Raw genomic sequence first — 19,259 nt, forward strand, 5'->3', positions numbered from 1 at the left:
CCAGCCTAAATCACAAGAGATACACAGGCTGTTATTCCAAAAGGAAAGCACAGTGTTCAGAATACACTGCTGGTTATCTGTATGCAACAAAACCTTGGTGCTAACACAAAGCAAATGGAACTGGCGTGGCCTCTACTAGGGGAGAAGACTAACAACAATTAACTCTGTACAGGTAGACCTCTGTACAAATGAGGCACTTTCAGTACCTTCCTTAGGACCCAATTACACTACAGACAGTCACTGTAGACAACACAGCTCCAAACTACAGGGCAAGCAGTACTGTTCCAGAACCAGGTTGCAACCCTGACTCAGGTGTACTGTTGAGGTAGATGGTCAATTCAGAAGTGCTGCAGGCTCAGAATATACACTATGGTCATCCTGTATTTAAGCTAGGTTAATAACCGGTTGCCCACTACCATACCTAATCACTTCATTAACGACCAGTCTTAGTGGCTAATAACTGATGTTGTGCTAAGCCACAAGAAAGCCAAAACATCTCTAGCTTTCTTCACCAGTGTCATCTCTCACTTTTTCATAGTGCCAGAAGGATCTGTCAATAGCCAGTGGATCTCAAGAGACCAGATGTCAGGTGCAAAAGAAAAGCAACTTATTCTAATACACAAAAAGAACCAGCAAAGAACTTAAGTCATGATATTAAAGCCAATATACCAGACACCAACCCTTCCTAATCTCATCTTCTGAGCACGTTTCCTCTTTTCAATCAGGCCAGTAAGCTGTGTGAATGCAAAGCCATCTTTCAAGGTTGGCACATGTATGTTCTAGAGAGGCCGTCTGTCCCAGCTAACTAGACAGCAGCAGCAGAACCAGGACAAATTATCCTCTACCATTTCTAGACCTCAAGACTTGTTGGGAGAAGGTAGGGTAGGGTGGCACCAAGATTTGTTGGCTCCTTCACTTTGGTTCTCTCATGTGCCATTCATTACAGAATTGTTTTAAGGTGGGTAAAAAATGCAGCCTACATGCCTTGACTTTGACAGCTTCACTGTCATACTTCTAAGCAAAGATGACTGGGGAATTTAAAAACCTGGAGAAATCACCTTGTAGTCATTTAGGGATTGCTCTACTCATTGCAGCAGGACAAGTTAGCTGCATCGTTTTGTTCAAACCCACTGGTTCCCTACTGAAGTTGCAGTTTTACTCTGCTAGACATACTGCTCAGACCCAAAGACTCAAATGAACACTTCCACTGCACAGCACAGCCAGCGATGCAGCAACGGTGTAAGGATGGTTTCTGCAGACTAAACTCACAACTCAGACAATCCTTCCCACCTCCTCAAAAGGAAGGTGTGTCAATGCTGCTTAACCTTGCATTCCCAAGAACTTGCTCAGATAAGGAGCACTACTGTGACCTGGCCAGATTTTAGCTCAGTGCTCCAGAGAAAGGCATTCCTGCTTCATTTTCTCTTGTAAGGGGTTCCCTCAAAGTCATTTTGGTGAATATAGCCTTTATTACATCCAAGGTCCTCAGATTTAAGAGATAAGAATCACCAAGAAGCCAGGAGTCAGTTGCCTGAAGTATTAGCTGGCCCTTTATAGTCAGACTGCACAGAATCTGGAATAAGTCCTTGGTAAAGGTAAGCTGCTCAAATCTGTAAGAAACAATGCTTGGAAGCACTGGTCTAGGCTACAGATCCCAGAAGTTATATTTTGATCCCATACAATCATCTACATGCCTGTGGAACCTCACTCAAAGCCACTGACAGCAAAGTTCATACAGTTGAGCTATACTACATGCCTCTATGGCACCGTGCAAAAGAAATCACAAATGTATTACTTGTTGAAATAGGAACTAACAATGCTATCCTGAGATCACAGCTGATGCACCTCACTGCTAGTTCCAAGCATTTCAATCTACACCAGTACTGAGCTGCTCATGTTTTAGGCAGTGTCCCCCAAACTATCAGTTGTGACACTTAACCAGTGGGACTGGAAGCCCTATGGAAATTCAGCTATAGCTCTCAGGGTAGGACTTCGAACACTGGCTCCCCAGCCTGCTAAAGCACCCATTTCTGTGGACTCTAGATTGACCTTACCTCCTCGAACACTAGTTGCTTTCAGGAGCACTTGTAAACACAAGGGGCTCTGGCATTTCCCTTTGTATTCTTAGCAAACTGCACAGCTTGTGAGTGGCACTAAGAAATATTCTGAGCGCAGGTGGAATGCTGCTCAGGTGTGGGCAGCTTTCATTGCCTGTAGTAAGCAAGTGTATCATCATCTTGATTAATTCAGGTATATGGCAGGCTGGTGGCTGAAGAAACCAGGAAATGATTCAAAGAGGAAAACTTGTTTCTCCAAAAATATAAATAGTTGACTATTCTGGAGGAGAAAGACAAAGTGTAACAAAATGCTAATCGATAAAGCATTCTCATCCTTACCCACAGTCTCAAAGGTTTCCAAGTGACAAGTGCTAAGAGGTTCATTAAACAATGATTCTCAAGCCAGAAATATGGATGTAAGTAAAATGTTGAAGACCTCTTATATTCCTCCCTTTGTCACGTAGGAAGCTGTAATACTTTGGTGCATAACTAGATTACAATTAATAATAAAATTAAATAAGAATAATGCTAAATGGATTAATATTGAAAGTGTTTGTATATAGTTAAAGACAGCTGGAATAAGCAAAATTCTGCTACTTTCTTTGAAAGCTTCTATTCTCCCCACCCCAGCATAAAAAAATTTTTTATTCATTGCAACCATTCCCTGTGCATAAAAGCTACCCAAGCACTGGAAAGTGGCATTGGACAACACCTCTGAAGCAGACAGAGCCACTTTAGGAATAGAGACAAAATAAATTAAGGGAAACAGTAGTAACTTGTTCACAGTTGGGACCTGGTTACCATCACAGGAACCCTGACACTTCAGAATCCCCAGGAGTGGGAACTAAAACAGGATAATGAAGGTTATAGGTAGGGATAATTTGAATGTACATGGAAAATTAAGACAGGATTTGCACCTCAGAGCTCACACATGACACAAAGAAATTATACAAGCCAAACCGTTTGCTTTCAATGTGCTAAATTCTGGCCCCCCAGAAGTCAGTGGTCAGATTCACAGTGATTTCAGTGTGACCAGAATTCAGCTCAGTGGACAGTGGACGCTAACATCCCAGCTCCCAGATGTCTCCATAAAAACCTACTCAAGCCTAGGACCAAAAGATGCATCCAAACTCTTGCACAGATATGGAAAGTTTCACTGATTGTTTCTCTATATCTTCTGTCCCCTTCCACCAAAAATCCCAAATACTTTCAATCCTCTCCTAGTACCAGGCTCTATTACTGCCACCGCAGTTTTTCCAAGAGAGCATTTTAGCAACAATGGCCAAGATGGCTGGAAATATTTTGAAGATGGGAAGACTTTTTTGGCAGAGTTTTATAATCCATCTAATATTGGCAGATTCTAGGTTGAATGATTTGACATCTCAGTTCTGCTAGCTGCAACAAAATGGGAGCTCTGGGTGGCTGAGTTTTCTATCCCAAAACAGTTCTAAAAGTTCCAATAAAAATGCCTTTTGAACAAAAACCTGTAGTGTTTCATAATGTTAGCTTCTACCTGGATACAGATACATTTTTAAATGTTAAAATACCCCTTGAATGAGAGTATCTTAAGTAAAAATTATTTGTGCATCTCTAGAACTTTCCATTAAAGCTCTTAAAGCATTTTGCAAACGTAACCAAATTAAATCCCACAATAAGCACTCACTCCTGTGAGTATTGTTACCATTTTACAAGTACGGAGAGGTGGTAAAAGCACTAGCCGCTGAAGTCACCTTGACATAAATGATAGAAATCTCTCTTTCTCTATTATGGAAGTTATGTGAAACCTGGAGTTTAAAATTAGAGACTTCGAGAAGCAACACCTCATTGGCCTCTCCCCATACCAAAATATTTATTCAGGAGCAAGAACAGTGTTTTGTGTCACTGGAAATGGGAACAATTTGCAAGCTCAAATTGCACATCAAAATTACCAGGCAACCTCATGTGCAAAACAGCAGACTTTTATAAAGTTTAATTAATAGGTGCTAGTTTTGCTGCTCATCAAGATGTGTGATCCACAGCCTCCCTCCTGCAGGAGAATTTGCGCAAAACAAACAATCTTTCCAACGGTTTTTCACTCATGCAACAGCTTTGGTTAGTAAAACAAGGTCAGGAGTAGAACAAAGCTAAAGCCCCAGTCTTACAAATGGATCTGCTCAGATGGCTCTCCAAAGAAGCTGCAGGGATTCTAGCTTGCCTGAAATCATTTACAGGATTGAGGGCCAAACTCTTAGGTGACTGTTACTGAAGAGAGGTGTGAAATTGGTCCTCACAGAAGTGGTGCAGCACAGACATCAGAAGCAAGACCTGCCTATCAATTTGTTTCAATCCCGATCTGGAAGGACCATACAGAAAGGTGCGGGAAGTCGTGTCTTCATGCCCGTATCACCCTCTGTCTCTTTGCTCAGATGTTCAGCAAGCCTGCCAAGTAGCGCCAAATGGAATTCCAACACTGAACATGTTGGTAACACGTGCTGGTCACTACCAACCCCAACTGGATTTAAGCCACTGATCTAGAGATTAAACACTTTGTATACCATTACTAGCTTTCCACAACTCCTCAAACCAAATTCAATAGCACCATGGCTTAAAAAGTCTACCCAAGTCCAAAGTAGAGACAGGACTAAACCCATTGCTGGAGGCTGATATGAAAGGCAAGCAGGGAATGCCCACCAGGAAACTCCATGGGCCCATAATCTGATGAAGAGCCAGAGCCTGATACAAAGATGTATGGGGGCTGCCCGGAGACTTCAGTTTCTTGTATTTATACCAGGCTGCTATCCCTGGAGCCTGCCAACATGGGGATCTCTTCCATATCAGCCTCTGGTTATGGATACAGATAAATTCTATAGACTCCCCCACTACCTTCTCTCCAAATGCTGAAATGCTTTTCCCTTCCTGCAATCCTGCATTCATTTACTGCAAGATTGCTGGCAAGGGTCTCTACTCTTCCCCTTCCCCAACCTTATTTTCCCTCAAGAAGCTTTAGTTTTCCCAAAAAGCAGTAGCACAGCATTGACGTGATTCTTGTTATTTTCACAGCTATTTAAAGGGATGCTAAAAGCAACAGGGAAAGTGTCCATAGTGGCACTAATTTCACTCTGCTGCTACTTGCCACTGGGACTTTCTACAGATCTAGGGAGACAAAATGCATCAGCTCACATTTGAAAGGTTGTGTTTTTTTTCTCTCTACAGTTAAAGGCCAGAAACTTCCCTCTACCAAAAAGAAACATACACTGCAGAAACTGATATATGCTTCCTATCCTGCCAAGGCAAGCTTTGTAAGCCCCAGCCCTGAAGCTCAAAGAAATATTAAATTCAGAGGTATTAAAACAGGATAGAGTTCTCTTCACATCCCCCCTTAGTCACAGTTGAAATCACAGTTTGGCAAAGGTGAAAAGTTGCAATTCCATACTAAAATGCAAAGACAAGCCTATAGCCTATCCAGGACGTGCCCATACCAGAAAAAAATCATATCCACTTTTCAACAACACTGGTGTGGCTGCACCAGTGTAAACAGGGTGAAGGAATTTAATATTCCATCATGAAAAGCTGCTCAAAGCACCTGCCCCACAGCTGAAAAATGAGCATTGATTCTTGGATGATAGGCAAAGTCCAAGCCATTTCTGTTTTCCCATCTTGGCCTCATCTTCACTAAAAAGTCAAGCACTGGCAATGGTGGTTCCAGAAACAGTTCCCCCTGAACTGGTTTTTAAGTCTGTAATGTAGACAGAACTAGGCTGGTTTTAGCACTGTTGCTGAAAGCACTACACACCATGATTCGCACACGCATACACTCAGTAAATGTACATAGAATATTAATGATCCCCACTCCTGTTCCTTATACTGGACTCTAGCTACACATTATAATATTCACCTCTTTGAGGCCTGGGCAAGAATATTGGCTCTTTTGCATGCAATCAAACATGATCATGTATACAGCTGCAACCTCTGCATCAAAAGGGGAAAAAAATGTTTCACAAGCTTTTTTTTATTTATTTTTTTTAGACTCGCCTAAGCTAGTATTAAAGAATGATTTCATGGCTTTCACCCTGCCAATTAAAAGGAGTGAATCAGCAGCAAGGATGTGCTGATGTGATCCTGGATTATTAGGATGCTCCTCCATTCACAGTATCAACAACAGTAAAAACAAAACAAAACAAAAAACAAACAAACAAACAAAAAACCTGTTTGAAAAACTCACAGCCATGCCATACGAATGAGGCGTTTGCCATTTTATCTCAACCCTTCATTGCTTAGCCTCAATGGATTTGTGGCCATCTGCTTCAGAGAAATTTTGCTTGTATAGCAGTTACTGCACCTTCACCCTCCTCTTCACAGCAAGCTCAGCAGGGAAACTTTCCCACTATATTTATATATAATATATGCATATAAATAATTTTATGCTTTATAGTTTGGTAGTATTTTAAAAAGTTCTATTTTTTAAATGCTTAAAATCTTTTAAGTAACTAAATGTATTTTTGATGCTCTCTAGTGTGAACAGGATAGTTTGTCTTTTTGGTAAGTGCGAAAGCTAGAACTAAAGCAGCATCTTCTGCACATCTCCATTTCCCCTCCTGCCTTGATTACAGAGAAACCTACATTATCAACCACCTCACGTCATCTTCTGTGCCCACTTTCAAGTATCCTTAATGTTTCCAGTATGCTTTTGTTCAACCTTTGCCAGGTGCCAGAGTTTTGCTGGTCCTTAGAGTGACTGCTTAGGATAGCATTCACTGTATTATGCTGCAACCTGACAAATGTCGGTATATTGGAAATAATCAGCTGAATTCTTGTAAGGCAGGCTATTGGCCAAGCACATCTTTAAAGCTTCCCCTTTCAGAGAACATCCTCACTACATTCTGTCGTGGCAATTCACATGCCAATTCCTTTCTCTTGCACGAACACACAGAGAAATGCATCCACTAGTTGTGAGAGGTGCAGGGAACAGTGAAACCCACATAATGTACATGGATAATAACACTTTACCCTTCTACTGATACTTCCAAACAAAGGTTATAGAAAAGTATTATTATTCCCATTCGAGTTGGAGAGGTTAGTCTTGCCCAAGGGTACACAAATAAGACACAAGAAAGCCAGGAACTGGATTTCAATCTCCTATCAGGCAGTCCTGCATTCTAATCCCAAGACTATCCACCCTCTCCTGCAAATGCAAAATGAAATTGTAAATTGCTTTTAACCGCTTCCTGGTTCCTCCTGTTAACTTCATGTTTGGAGTTTCATCCTTCCCCATCACACTATACACCCTCTAGAGCGGTAATTCTCAACCAGGGAACCATGGCACCATGGGGTGTTGTGAGTTTCTTTTAAGGATGATGCATTATGTTAGCACCGTTAGGTGTACAGACACCTACATGATTCATAAGATAAACCCAGAGATTTCAAATAAGAATCCACAGTGTTAAAAACATTCTGTTGTGGTCTTTCTGAGTTCTTTGCAATAGATGAATTGCTCTACTTTCTTCCTGTAGTCAAAAAACAAGTAAGAGCTAAGAGCTAGCATTTTCCCAGAGGTGCCTTCAGTCTGTAAAGGCTGAGAACCACTGTTCTAGAGAAAGAATTCCTTCAAACACACATCTTCTCCCAATCCCACTCTGCCAACATCAGCATGACCAGCATTTCATTTCTTTTTGCACTTACATATGCAGCACCAGAGCCAAAGAAAAAACATAAACTATTGCATATTTTAAAAAACCTCTAAAAAGGGTGTCAAAAAGGGCTCATTTGTATTTGCACTTATGTACCTGTACTTTGTACTTTTGTTTATAAACACACTCCTGTGCAAACACACATGAACCATGATGTAGTCATGTCTCTCTGGGGATGGGTAAATTCACTCTTACCCTCTGCGCTAACTTGAAATATAAAATACTGTGCCTGCGCAAGGGGACTGACTTATGATCACTTTGAGGACCGTAACTTTGAATTTCCTGAACCATCATGAGGAATTAATGTAGGTTTTTTTTGTTTTTTTTTCCCATTTCATTATATAAACTTATCAAACGAGTACACAGAGACGTATTTAAAAACAACCACCCATGATCACTTCACTGGGGTTTGACTGCTTCAGTATACAATATTGCTGTTATGTAAGATCAAGTGCAGGGGAGACCAAAGATGACTTTGGTAGCCAGCCTCTAACTTCTCATTTTCTCCAGACCGGAAGCCTCTTTCTAACTCTTGGCAACATTCAAAGCATTGCAGTGTGTAGAAACTGGTCAGGAAGTTGGTGTGCTCTGTGCTAGGCAAATTAGCAACAATAAAGCACACCCTCCCCCTATATCCCCACCCCTAAGAACATCGTAGAGTCTAATGCAAACCTCACAGCTGCTATTTCACTTTCAGTAGCTTAAGCGCTTCAGATTTTGCTGACCTCTACAATACTGCTTAATGGCTGCTGCCCACATTCAGCAAGTGGGTGCAATGCCACATGCCTGGAAAGGGCAAGCAGAAAGCCCTAAAATAATGGTTCAATTAAAAATGTAAAAAGAGACACACCAAAATAAGATGGGATAAATACACTCTGGCAGGGCAGGCTCCACCAGGACGGTCATTTCTCTTTAACATGATGACTACCTGGGAACAGGGGAGGGGCGACTGATCCTTGGCCCCTGCTAACTCCTTAGGATGGACCAGCAGCTCTGGCGAAGACAGACACCTGTGCACTGCATTCACTGGATTGGAGCCATTGCAGTCAACACTGCCACAAGGACTGAGGTGCTGAGCCAAAACGCCGTCAAGAAATGAAGTGACTGCTGTCTTGGACTGCTACTGAAGATTAAAAAAATTTGTAAAAAATCCTGTCGATCCCTGAATCAGAAGCTGATTGACTTAAGTTTGGTTTATGTTTTGTTTTCCCAAGGAGATGAGGAAAAGGGGAAAAGCTTTTAGCACTTATTTTTGTTACTCTTCTATTTTGGCAACATACTGACAGCTGCTTCCTGTCCAGTGGTGGCATTGCACTAATTACAGTACCAGCCCGCTGTATTGGTGCTGTTTGCAGCTGAACGGGAGGGAAGAGGGTTCTCTCCCTCATGTGTGCCCTGTTTCAATCTGGCCCGGTGGTGGATACGGATCCCTGTGCTGTCTCCCCCACAGCAACAGCTTCCTCCTGCGGGGGAGACTCTTCCTCAGCCTGCCCCCGTGATGTGACAGTGGTCTCAGGGGAGATGCTGTGTGGCCCCTCCAAGGGCACGCAGCCAGGGTGGTTCTTGCGAAAGTGCTGGTTGAGGATGGCCTGGAAGGGGAAGCTCTTGCCACAGACATGGCAGTGGAAGGGCTTGTTGCCTGTGTGCTTGCGGATGTGGTACTCCAGCTGATCCTTGCGGGTGTACTTTTTACCACACATGCGGCAAACAAAAGGTGTGATGCCCATATGGAGGCGCATGTGCCGGTCCAGGCTGCCTTTCTGGTTGAAGGATTTAGCACAGTAGATGCAGGTCAGCCGTGGGTTGTAACGGAACCACCGCTCAGATACTTCCTGTTCACGGAGATACTCGACGTAACCGCTCACTCCAATCATGGCTGACTCCTCGACCTAGGCCAGAAACAATGGAGACATAAAAAGGAAGACACTTTATTCCTCCTTGAGGTTCTGATTCAGTCAAGCCCTTAAGCACAAGCCAAGCCTTGATATCAGTAGGTCTACCTGTTAGCCCAACCTTCAGCATGTGTTTGAAGTGCTTTGCTTGACTAGGGCTTTAGGGCTAAACACAAGCAACTGATCCATTAGAAGGCACTGCTATAGGTCCCTTTTATGCCACTTTATTCATTTTGATCTGGGAAGGTAAACACAGCTATTATCAATAGAATACTTAGCCATCTATTGAGTTTTGAATGAAATATATTACATTTTGTTACTCATCTCAGACCCTGGACCAGTTTTAATTTAATAAAACTGTATTCTTTTTTCTGTGCTTGTTTTGGGGGAAGGGGAAGAGAAAACAGACAAACATTTAGTAAAACAAAAGCAAAAATTAGCACATGGAAATGACGTTGGAATCTCAAGGTACTTCATAATGTACTGGGTCTCAATGGCTAGTGAAATCAGTACCAATCCCATTTTGATGGGAGCTTAAAAAACAAACAAGCAAAAAAACATGGCTCTTTAGCCACAAGCTTGGAAGCCAGGACAGCCATTCATGTTGCTATTCCTGGCCAGCTACCACATTCAGACTCAACTGATGCAAATACATGGTCTCCTGGAGGCCTTCATACATGCTTGTGTGTTCGGAGTATACAGTACTTGCATTCAAAGTGTTATGCCAGAGTTAGAAGGGGCCAAACACAGACAGGCAGCCAGTGTAATCCCATAAGGACCATTGCTTCTGCAAAAGTATGCGTCAGCAATAACGTATTTGTGCCAAGCACCTTAGCATTTGTACAAACCTGAAATGAAAGGCTTCTTGAGACTAACTGAGATGAACAAAGCCACAGTATTTCACATCACAGTGCTGTCAATAGGTATTCTATTTGCTTGGGAGCTCCATTTATAGCATACACTGTATCAAGCCCAGAACGGCAGCACGTCCCCATGCAGTAACAGATGTGGAATACCAGCCAGTCTCTTGCAGTTTGAGGCTACCTCACAGGGGAAGATTTTTTTAGCCCTTTCCACAGTTAAAATTGTACCTGCATCTGCTTTCCCTGCTTTCCTCCCCCTGTCAGTTCAGCACAACCCAAACATTTCTGGATTTAGTCTGAAAAAACACTCCTTTGTGCCTTCAAAACAAGAAGAAAATTTAAAGCTTGACTTATGACACAATGCAAAGTTACTGGGTAGAAATTCTGACTTTTGTCTAATGTTTCTACGTCCTCTTTCAAATTCCAAAATGGCCTGTCATTACCCTTCCAACTTCCCATAGAATCTAGTCTCCTTGAAAAACTCAAATGCTAGCTCTATGAAGATAAAAAATTATGACAAAGCTATTAATAAACTGTATGGACCAAGTCCTGCTCCCTACTGGGTTCAATAGGAGTTACAAGCCCACTCCAGCACATTTAATGTCGGTGAGTTACTGTCAATTATTTATTTCAGCGAGATGAAGAGCAACTCCTTTTGTCACATGTTTCAGAAATGCTGGGCACTCACAGCTCCCATTGACTTCATCTAGAATTTTGAGATCTCAGCACCTCTGAAAATCAGGTCCAACATATGAATGACAGCGATTTTGCCTGTTATTGCTAACTACAGCTTAGCAAGAACATAACGCCATCCTACAGAAGGCATCTGCAGAGATCTTCCTTTTGTACAAGCAGTAGCTGCAAAAGCTTATCTAGGCTGTACTCCTGGTTCTTCATCTGTGTGTTTTTAATCTAGGAGGGATAGTAGCCTCTCCACAGTTCAGCTGATTTTTGTCTTTCTCATTGTAAGAAAGAAGAAATCACAACGCTTTCCATGTTTTTTGGATCAAGTCCCAATGGCAAGCAAAAGGTGTTCTAAACCCTTAACCCCTGAAGTACATGCTTTCACAAGGTAAGATTATGGTTGCTCTTGGACACATGAAAAGTGCCCAGTGCCTTTGTGTCATTTTAACTCTGAAATACTTTTAAAGCAGCCTTAGAAAGTTTATTTTGCACACCAAGGGCCATCACTACCACCACCACCACCAAGAACACCTAGTACTTATGCTGCCATACTTAGGTGTGAGCGTGTAAAAGGCTTTTGTCTTTGGCTCTAGCTAAATCACCTCACCTACATCTACTCACCTGCACCCACATTAACATCAGTAGGATGACTACTGTATACCTAGTTTGGGGATCTTTTACTGGTTTTACTGAAATGTCAGTTATCTATCGCATCACTTTTAAAATCCAAACATGTATAAAGTAAGAAATAAATAGTCATGTTCATCCTAAGTCGTACATTGCCCCAAAACACATACAACCCTCTTTACCAGTTATATATACATACACACACACACATACACATTGAATTGCAACATAATTATCCTGACCTTTCAACACTAATTTTTCCTTGCAATTGAAGCAAATTAATCCTAATCCCTGTATCAGGCTGCATACCTGGGAGCTGGGCTGTTTTGGCTCATCCATTCTCCCGGGAGACTCACTTTTCGACCTGTACCGCTCAGTTACAGTGACCATGCTGCCAGAAGGGCTAAATCTGTGGGTGGAAGAGTGGAAAGATTTTTAAAGGTTCCAGATCTGTACAACAGCTGGTGAGCAAGGGAAACATCTGCCTAAAATCTTTTCTTTTCCACCATCTAGTTAACAGGGGACAGATCAAAGACTGCTATCAAGAAGAAAGGTGTATGGACACATGAAAAAGCTGCTCTGCATTAAAAGGGTGAAGGGACTTTGCTATTCCATAACAATGACCCACAAGCAGGTTTTTACTGCAGGGTAAATGAAAACTGAACTGTGGAAGCTTAGCTATCAATGAAGGAGGGATAAATTATCACAGTTTAGCTTCCATTTACGATGGGCATGCAACCTAGTCAATTATCACAGAACAGCAGATGCCTGGTAAAGCCCATACCCCTTTTATCCCACAATAAGTTGTTCATCTATCCATATCCAAAGTAAACCCTATAGCCCAGCAACTCAGACAGAGAGCACTGTAAGAGAAGAAAATTCTCTGTCTGGGTAAGTGAAGCTGCAGCATGTCACATAGGTGATGCAGATGGGCCCCAAGAAAGGAACCGTATCAGTGAAAAGACAAATACACAAGTGCCTGAAGCCAACTGAAGCAAGAAATTAGAAAGGAAGCAATCCTGTCAGATAATTGTTTTTTTCTCCTTTCTGGTGGCCAGTACGGGATTATTTCTTATAGTTTATAGAGATGTTTTTAAGTTTTAAATGAAAATGTCAGGATATCCACTATTTCCAGAAAGCTGCTGATCAACAGGAGCAGAAGGGTGTGGGGGAAGGAGAAGAGAGAATGAGGGAAAGGGAAAGCACAACAGACCCTTTTGCTTTAATCAGATCCATGGATGGAGGGGATGCAAGGATGGAGAGGCATCACACATCAGATTTAACTACCTATTATAAATAAAGGCTTTCTGCTCTTACCATAGACATTGCTGCATAAGGAGCCACCTGTGAGTAACCTGATCCAAAATATTCTCTCCCACTCCCCTTCCTCAAATTTAAATTGCTTCAGGTAGGGACTTAAACCCTGCAAGGCACATCAAATCTTGCAGTCCTGTATCACTGGGAGCCAGACTTTCCGACTCAGAGCTGTTGATTGGTTTATTTCTGAAACAGCAGGGTTCACAGATTCAAAGGTGTTAAAGCCAGAAGGGGCAACAGGTCATTGAATTTCACTGAGTAATTCCAATACTAAGATCTCTGAGAGACCCAATTTCTGTACAAGTGATGGAGAATCTAGCCATTACCCACCTAGTTTGTAACTGGAGATACAGTTCTGGGTCACCATATAGCAACTACATTCTTGGTCCTGAGGTATATTCTTTGCAAGACTACAAAAATTCCTGAGAACAGCATGAGGTGGTCAGAAAGACAGGCTAACAAATTGTACAAACAAACTGCAGTTTGCCCTTCCAGCCCTTCCCAGTAAATGTGTTAAAGGAAACCCACCTGTCAATCTCACTGCTGGTTGGCCTGACCACTTTGGCCCCTGAAGATCCTAATGTATAGGTCTCTTGGCCCAATGATCCGTGGCCCGTTGTGTCGATCACCATGGCAGTGACCTCTTCAGCACTGCTCCCATCTTCTCCAGAGGGCTGATTTTCTGTCCCCAACCACTCTTCCAGGTTCTCTGTTTTGATACGTACTCCACTAAGCACCCTAACATCATCATCATTCCGTCCTCCGCGGTCTGCCACTCCAGTCTCCACGTACCACTGCCCTGCTCTGTTAATCCGCAGTATGGGCTCCCTACTCTCCACGTCTGAGCTTTGCTCTATTATCTGAGGGCTGGTGGACTCCTCAGGGGGGCTCAGCTCCCGAATGTCAAGTACTGTGCTGACCTGGCCCAGACGACTCCCTTTGGGAGTGTTGTGGCGTGGACTCAGTGAGCGGGTTAGATTTGGGGTAACCCGGTGAGACTCAGGGGGCCTCTCCTGATGCTTTGTCCTAGTTTGGCTCAGTTCTGCTTCAACTTCTGCCACATTAATTTTGAAGTGAATTCCCTCAAGGATCTGTGTGCATTTGTCTATAATGTGCTGCATCTGCAGAAAGCTGGCTGCTGTCAGGTAACTTATGATGTCAGCCAGCTGCAAGCATATCCGCCCAGTATAACAGAAAGAAAGGAGCTGTTCAAAAACAGAGGGATTCTTGATGACCGAAATGGAGACTGTGCTCATCTCGTTCAAGGACATATGATCGCGGAAGTAGGGTGAACTGGCAGCCAGCACCACTTTGTGAGCACGGAAAGCCTGACCCTGTACGTTGACTACTATGTCACACAAGCGGCCTTGCATACGCAGTTGGTTCAGGTGGCTCAGGACAGAGTTGCTGAAGTCCGGAATCTCCAGCTGAATGTTCCCATTTTTCTCCATGTTTATCCCAATTGCAGGTGTACAGTCCTACTGGAAAGAAAAACAGGACTCTTAATAGTGTTAAAAATAGCTTCCATTTAGAGCAGCTTTCAGCTCTGGGTTGTCAAAACCTCTCATTTTCATTGATGTACTGTGCACCTTCATTTAATAGGCTTCATAATGGTTTTCCAGGTTTTTCATGCTGGGAATCTCTCCACAGAAAACTAATGTGGGTCGTTTATGGACCCGCAACCACAGTTCCCTACTACTTAGAACTCAAAATGTTTTACCCAACAGGCCTGTGGGATGGGTCCAGTCAAGAGTGATATTCCATTATAAAAAGAGTATTAAAATGGTTCATATATTAAAATATGTAATTGGTTGCTTGGAACATCATCTACCAGTAGCAAAATACCTTAAAAAAAGAGAGACAGCACAATTCTCCGAGTTTCACAAAGGCATAAATATGTCCAATAACTTTAGTCACCCAGCTTCCAGGAACTCATTTCAACTCAGTGACCCAAGGTATCAGAAGCAGGTCATTTAAAACTGAGGCACTCAGTGCTAGCAGGCACTTCTAAAACTTGCCCAAAGGTCACATAGCAAGTCAGTAAGAGAGGCAAGAATAGAATCCCATTCTCAGCTCCAAGTCCTATGCTGTATGCTGGGCCAGACTCCTTCTATACAAACATAAGTTACAGTAGCTTTCATCATGCATAGAGCAGAATATTATTTGTGAGTGGCAATAAACAAAAAAGGTATAATTAATTTCCTTTCCATCATTTTTTATGATTGTCCTGTACCATTTTGACAAAGTCTAAAAATGAGTCTTGACCATATATGGGCAAAGTTTTAGGTGCATACCAAGAAAAAATAAATAGTGCTCAAAGACCACTTGTGGCATAAATGTGGACAGCATCTGAGGAGCTGATCGGCAGGAATGTTGCAGACATCAGAATATTGTTACAGAATCTAGAAATATCCTGGCTCCAATGTTATGTCTATTCTGAGAAACAAAGTCAAAAGGGACTAAACAGAGGCAACGTTGATCATATGCATCTTTGCAGGACTGGGACCTTAGACTTCAGTGGTGGTCTGAATTGATACAGTTGCAGGACAGTGCATGCTTATGGGCAAAAACAGGTTTTGTGCATGCAGAGCAAAATATGTTACTAAACTTGAAGTTGCATAGTAGCTTGACACACAAGAGTTGTGCAAAATAAGACAGAATTGTGCAATACCACAGGTAGGAATTTTGAGCATCTCCAAGGTGGTTAAGATTAAAACTTAAAAGTTGTGCAAAATGATTGCACAACATCACCATGCCACATCTTAAGGTTCCTCATCTTGCCTCCCAGCTTAAAAAAAAATGTTGTGTGAAGGTCTAAGTTAATGCAATGCTCAGGTCAGAATTTAAAACATAAACAAGGAAACACAAAACTTGAGCTCTTACCTGTAATGGTAATAGTGACATACAAAGCAGAGGAAGATAGGTTGGTATTCTTTTTTGTTTCTTCAGATGTAGTAGGAAGGCCAAAAAGTGTGTTTATGATTTTTTTTTCCTGGTGGATTTTCCCTTAGCAGCATCAGAAATATCAAGTTGTCTTCCCTAATTTTGCTGGCAGATTTGGAGGACTCATTATGAACATTCTCCCCTTAACTGAAGGGACAAAAACATTAAATTTTTAACAAACGGAACTTTTCAAACTGCTTGCAGAGTATTAGAGTGAAACTAGTAGGAAAAAAAGCAATCTGAACATAAGTCACTTGTCCTCTTAAAGTTTTCACTATTTGGTATCACTAACGTGATACAGCAAATAGGCATGCATGTATGTGTATTAACTTGTTTTAGTGGTCCCATCATTCCAGTGGCCCCATTGATATTCTTGAAACTTTGCAAGATGGAGGCTTACAATCTCATAGTCCTATCAGTTTTCCAACTGGCAAATTTCTAAAGTAAAATCAAAGACCATTTTTTTCTCTTTTAAAGCCTTGCAGACATTTTCTATCAAACATACCCAGGAGGGCACAGGCTGAGGGCATGGTACACACCAATTATCTGGGTCAGGAAGCCCTAGATTTCTAGGGCAGGACTATGCTCAAGAAAGGATAATGTGCAGGGATTGGAAGCAGCTGGAACTCAGCCTCCCAGGAAGTTAGCTTTTCATATATGAAGGGAAGGAAGAGAACCTACTTGTACGTAAATATAGGCTGCTGGCAGTGGGGTTATATAGCCATAGTGAGGAGTCAGCTACTTCCTGAGAAACCTGAAGACAATTTGTGAGTTTGTTTGCTTTAACTCAGAGGAGGGGGAAATCAGGACCGGCTTTTAAGTTCCAAACAAGGGGCTACATGAATCTTTATTCAACTTGGAGCTGAAAAGAGAAGCTTTTGTACTGGGTCTGGGATAAACCTAAATGAGAACAGTTGGCCTTGTATCTTTTTGCCTAATGGGCCATTTGTCTGACACTTTTAACTTGCCCATGGTGTATGCAGGGCTTACAGGGTAAAACAGGAGCTGTAAGAGATAGTAAACTTGCACCACGGGAGGTAATGCTGCAGTGAAACCTCAATTTTTGCATTTGCATTCCTAACCTTAGCACTGCAGAAAGCCTTTGTTAATGCAACACGTCCATCCTCTCCAACCTTTCATCTGAAGAGCAACTTTAAATTTTAGCTAAGTAGTGCTCTTATTAGGAAGAACAGCATATTATGCTTGTGCCCCAAAGGATCCAACAGCTCTGATCTAGTTCTGCTGCAGTTTTAAAGTGTTAGTGTCTAGCTTTTATGGGTTGAGAATATGCTGCTTGAGACCAGCTGAGACTCCTAATGTGCCAGGCCCTAGACACATGCTTAAGGTTGGTAGAATACATATTTCAGTGAATACTCATCTTGACTATATCCTTACTCAGAAAGTGACTAGGCTTGATGGTCCCTCAAGAACATCGTAAAACCTTTGCCTTCCGGGACTTCTTGGAGTGTTGAGTTGAGCTGAAGAAACTTGGTACTTGTGGACTGGGAATATGAACTGTTACTGGTCAAGTGCACTAGCTTTTATATTATAATTGGTACCCAGAACTTGTCCATTCTGAACTGAAATGGGAGATCTGGTCACTAACTTATCCCTCAAAGTGAATTTGCCAATTCTCATTTAGCCATTTAGTCTCCATTTGGTGGTGTCTCAAGGCCACTTTCCCTGGATTTAGGAGATACCTGCAACTTCTCATGGGTGGGAGGGAGCTTCTAGCACTCATAGCTGCAGATAAACACTTGATAACATGAATCCTGAAGACTGACAAGCACATCAAATAAAGCCTCCAAATTAATTTGCTTTTAAAATTCTCCTGGGGGGACTAGACTGACCCATGGTTTTTGAATGCTTGGGGTTGGCAATACTGTTTAAGCTCCATATGTAAAGAGTCCTGTATTTAGACACCTGGCTGGAGACAAGCTTTAGTTACAGAGTAAACCACACTTGATTCTTGCTTCTCTTCAGAAACTTCTCCGCTTATTTTATTTGATTTATATACAGCCCTTCCCCAAAAAGGCTCAAGGCAGCTAACAACAAAAAAGACAGATATTGTAAGAACAGAATAAAATATTCAAATGCAAAGATACAACAAAACAAGCTTCCCCCCACCCAAGAAAAATAAATATAAAACAATCCATTTCCCTACCTCTGACCATATCTCTGAGGCTGAAAAGGATGCAATGGGATGGCTGCCCATTATGATAAAGGGGTATCACCAGATCACAGCCACGAACAGCCATGGCACCAGAATGATGGGTGAGGTTTGCCAGCTCCCCTCTTCACCTCCCCACCATCATGTTAACAGCAGGTGACAGTTCCAGCACTGCTGCTTATGCCAAACTTCTTGTAATGGCATGCAAAAGGCTTTCTCCCATTTGGGACTCCGCCAATGCCAGCCACCAGGGCATGTTTCGATCACTAATGCAGTCTCGTAACCATTTGATCTTTTGCATCTCAAGTCTTTGCAAAGTTCATGCTTCCCATCAGGGACCAACCCTCTAAAGGCATGAGACCTACAAAAAGCATCACAGAATGCTACAAAAGTCCCCCTGTCACTCCCCACAACTAGACCGCCAGGGCTCCAAGGAAACCTTTATTATACCATAGTCTTTTCCTTACAAACTGTCACCACCCACCCTCCATACAGTCCTCAAGTCTGTCACCAACTGGTTAAACGCTGGTGCCACATCTTGCTGGCTCACATTTGTGCTACCTATACTCGTCTTCCTGGCCTTTGTCACCATTCTTTGACCCTCCTGATGACATCTGTCTCTCCTCAAAACCACTTTTCTCCAGTGCATCTTCCTCCTGACCTTATATCATCTTGCATTCATCTCTTTCGCTCCAGTTTTGTTCAAATAACTCCCAGAAGGAACTTAGACCCTTGCAGAAAATGTGTAAAGCCAGCAAGAAGTTGTTATAGCTAAACAAACCAAAGCAACCCCATGAACTTATCACAAGAACCTTTGTCCTCATTGCTCCCACCCAGCAGCATCCAAACAAAGCTGCGTGAGATGAGTAAGTTCCTCAGCAAAGGGCCTGTATTTCATAACTTCACATGCACCAAGCTGTATACATCTCAATTTAGGAGCACAGCAGCTCAGCGTGAGGAAAGCAGAGTCCTCTCTCTGATGCGAGAGGCAGCTTCAGTAAAGTGTGGGAATGGTCTTGCAGCTGGGTGCGGGGGAGGAG

At 42.4% G+C, this 19,259-nt stretch overlaps 1 protein-coding gene across 2 annotated transcripts; it reads right to left on the minus strand.

Moving 5' to 3' along the window:
- Positions 1-8,034: 8,034 nt before the first annotated feature.
- ZBTB37 (zinc finger and BTB domain containing 37) lies at positions 8,035-16,286 on the minus strand. Of its 2 annotated transcripts, none has more exons than XM_019501866.1 (4): positions 15,990-16,286; positions 13,635-14,584; positions 12,099-12,198; positions 8,035-9,612 (listed from the first exon to the last, which is right to left on the minus strand). In XM_019501866.1, exons 1-4 carry the CDS (start codon positions 16,008-16,010, stop codon positions 9,124-9,126), a joined length of 1,560 nt encoding a protein of 519 aa, XP_019357411.1. In that variant the 5' UTR covers positions 16,011-16,286; the 3' UTR covers positions 8,035-9,123. The 2 variants fall into 2 exon arrangements, with proteins under 2 accessions (XP_019357411.1, XP_019357412.1); XM_019501867.1 differs by having other exon boundaries at positions 13,635-14,587.
- Positions 16,287-19,259: the final 2,973 nt, after the last annotated feature.

This window comes from Gavialis gangeticus, unplaced genomic scaffold (assembly GCF_001723915.1).
Source record: "Gavialis gangeticus isolate Ggan-Ray unplaced genomic scaffold, GavGan_comp1, whole genome shotgun sequence".
NCBI lineage: Eukaryota > Metazoa > Chordata > Crocodylia > Gavialidae > Gavialis > Gavialis gangeticus.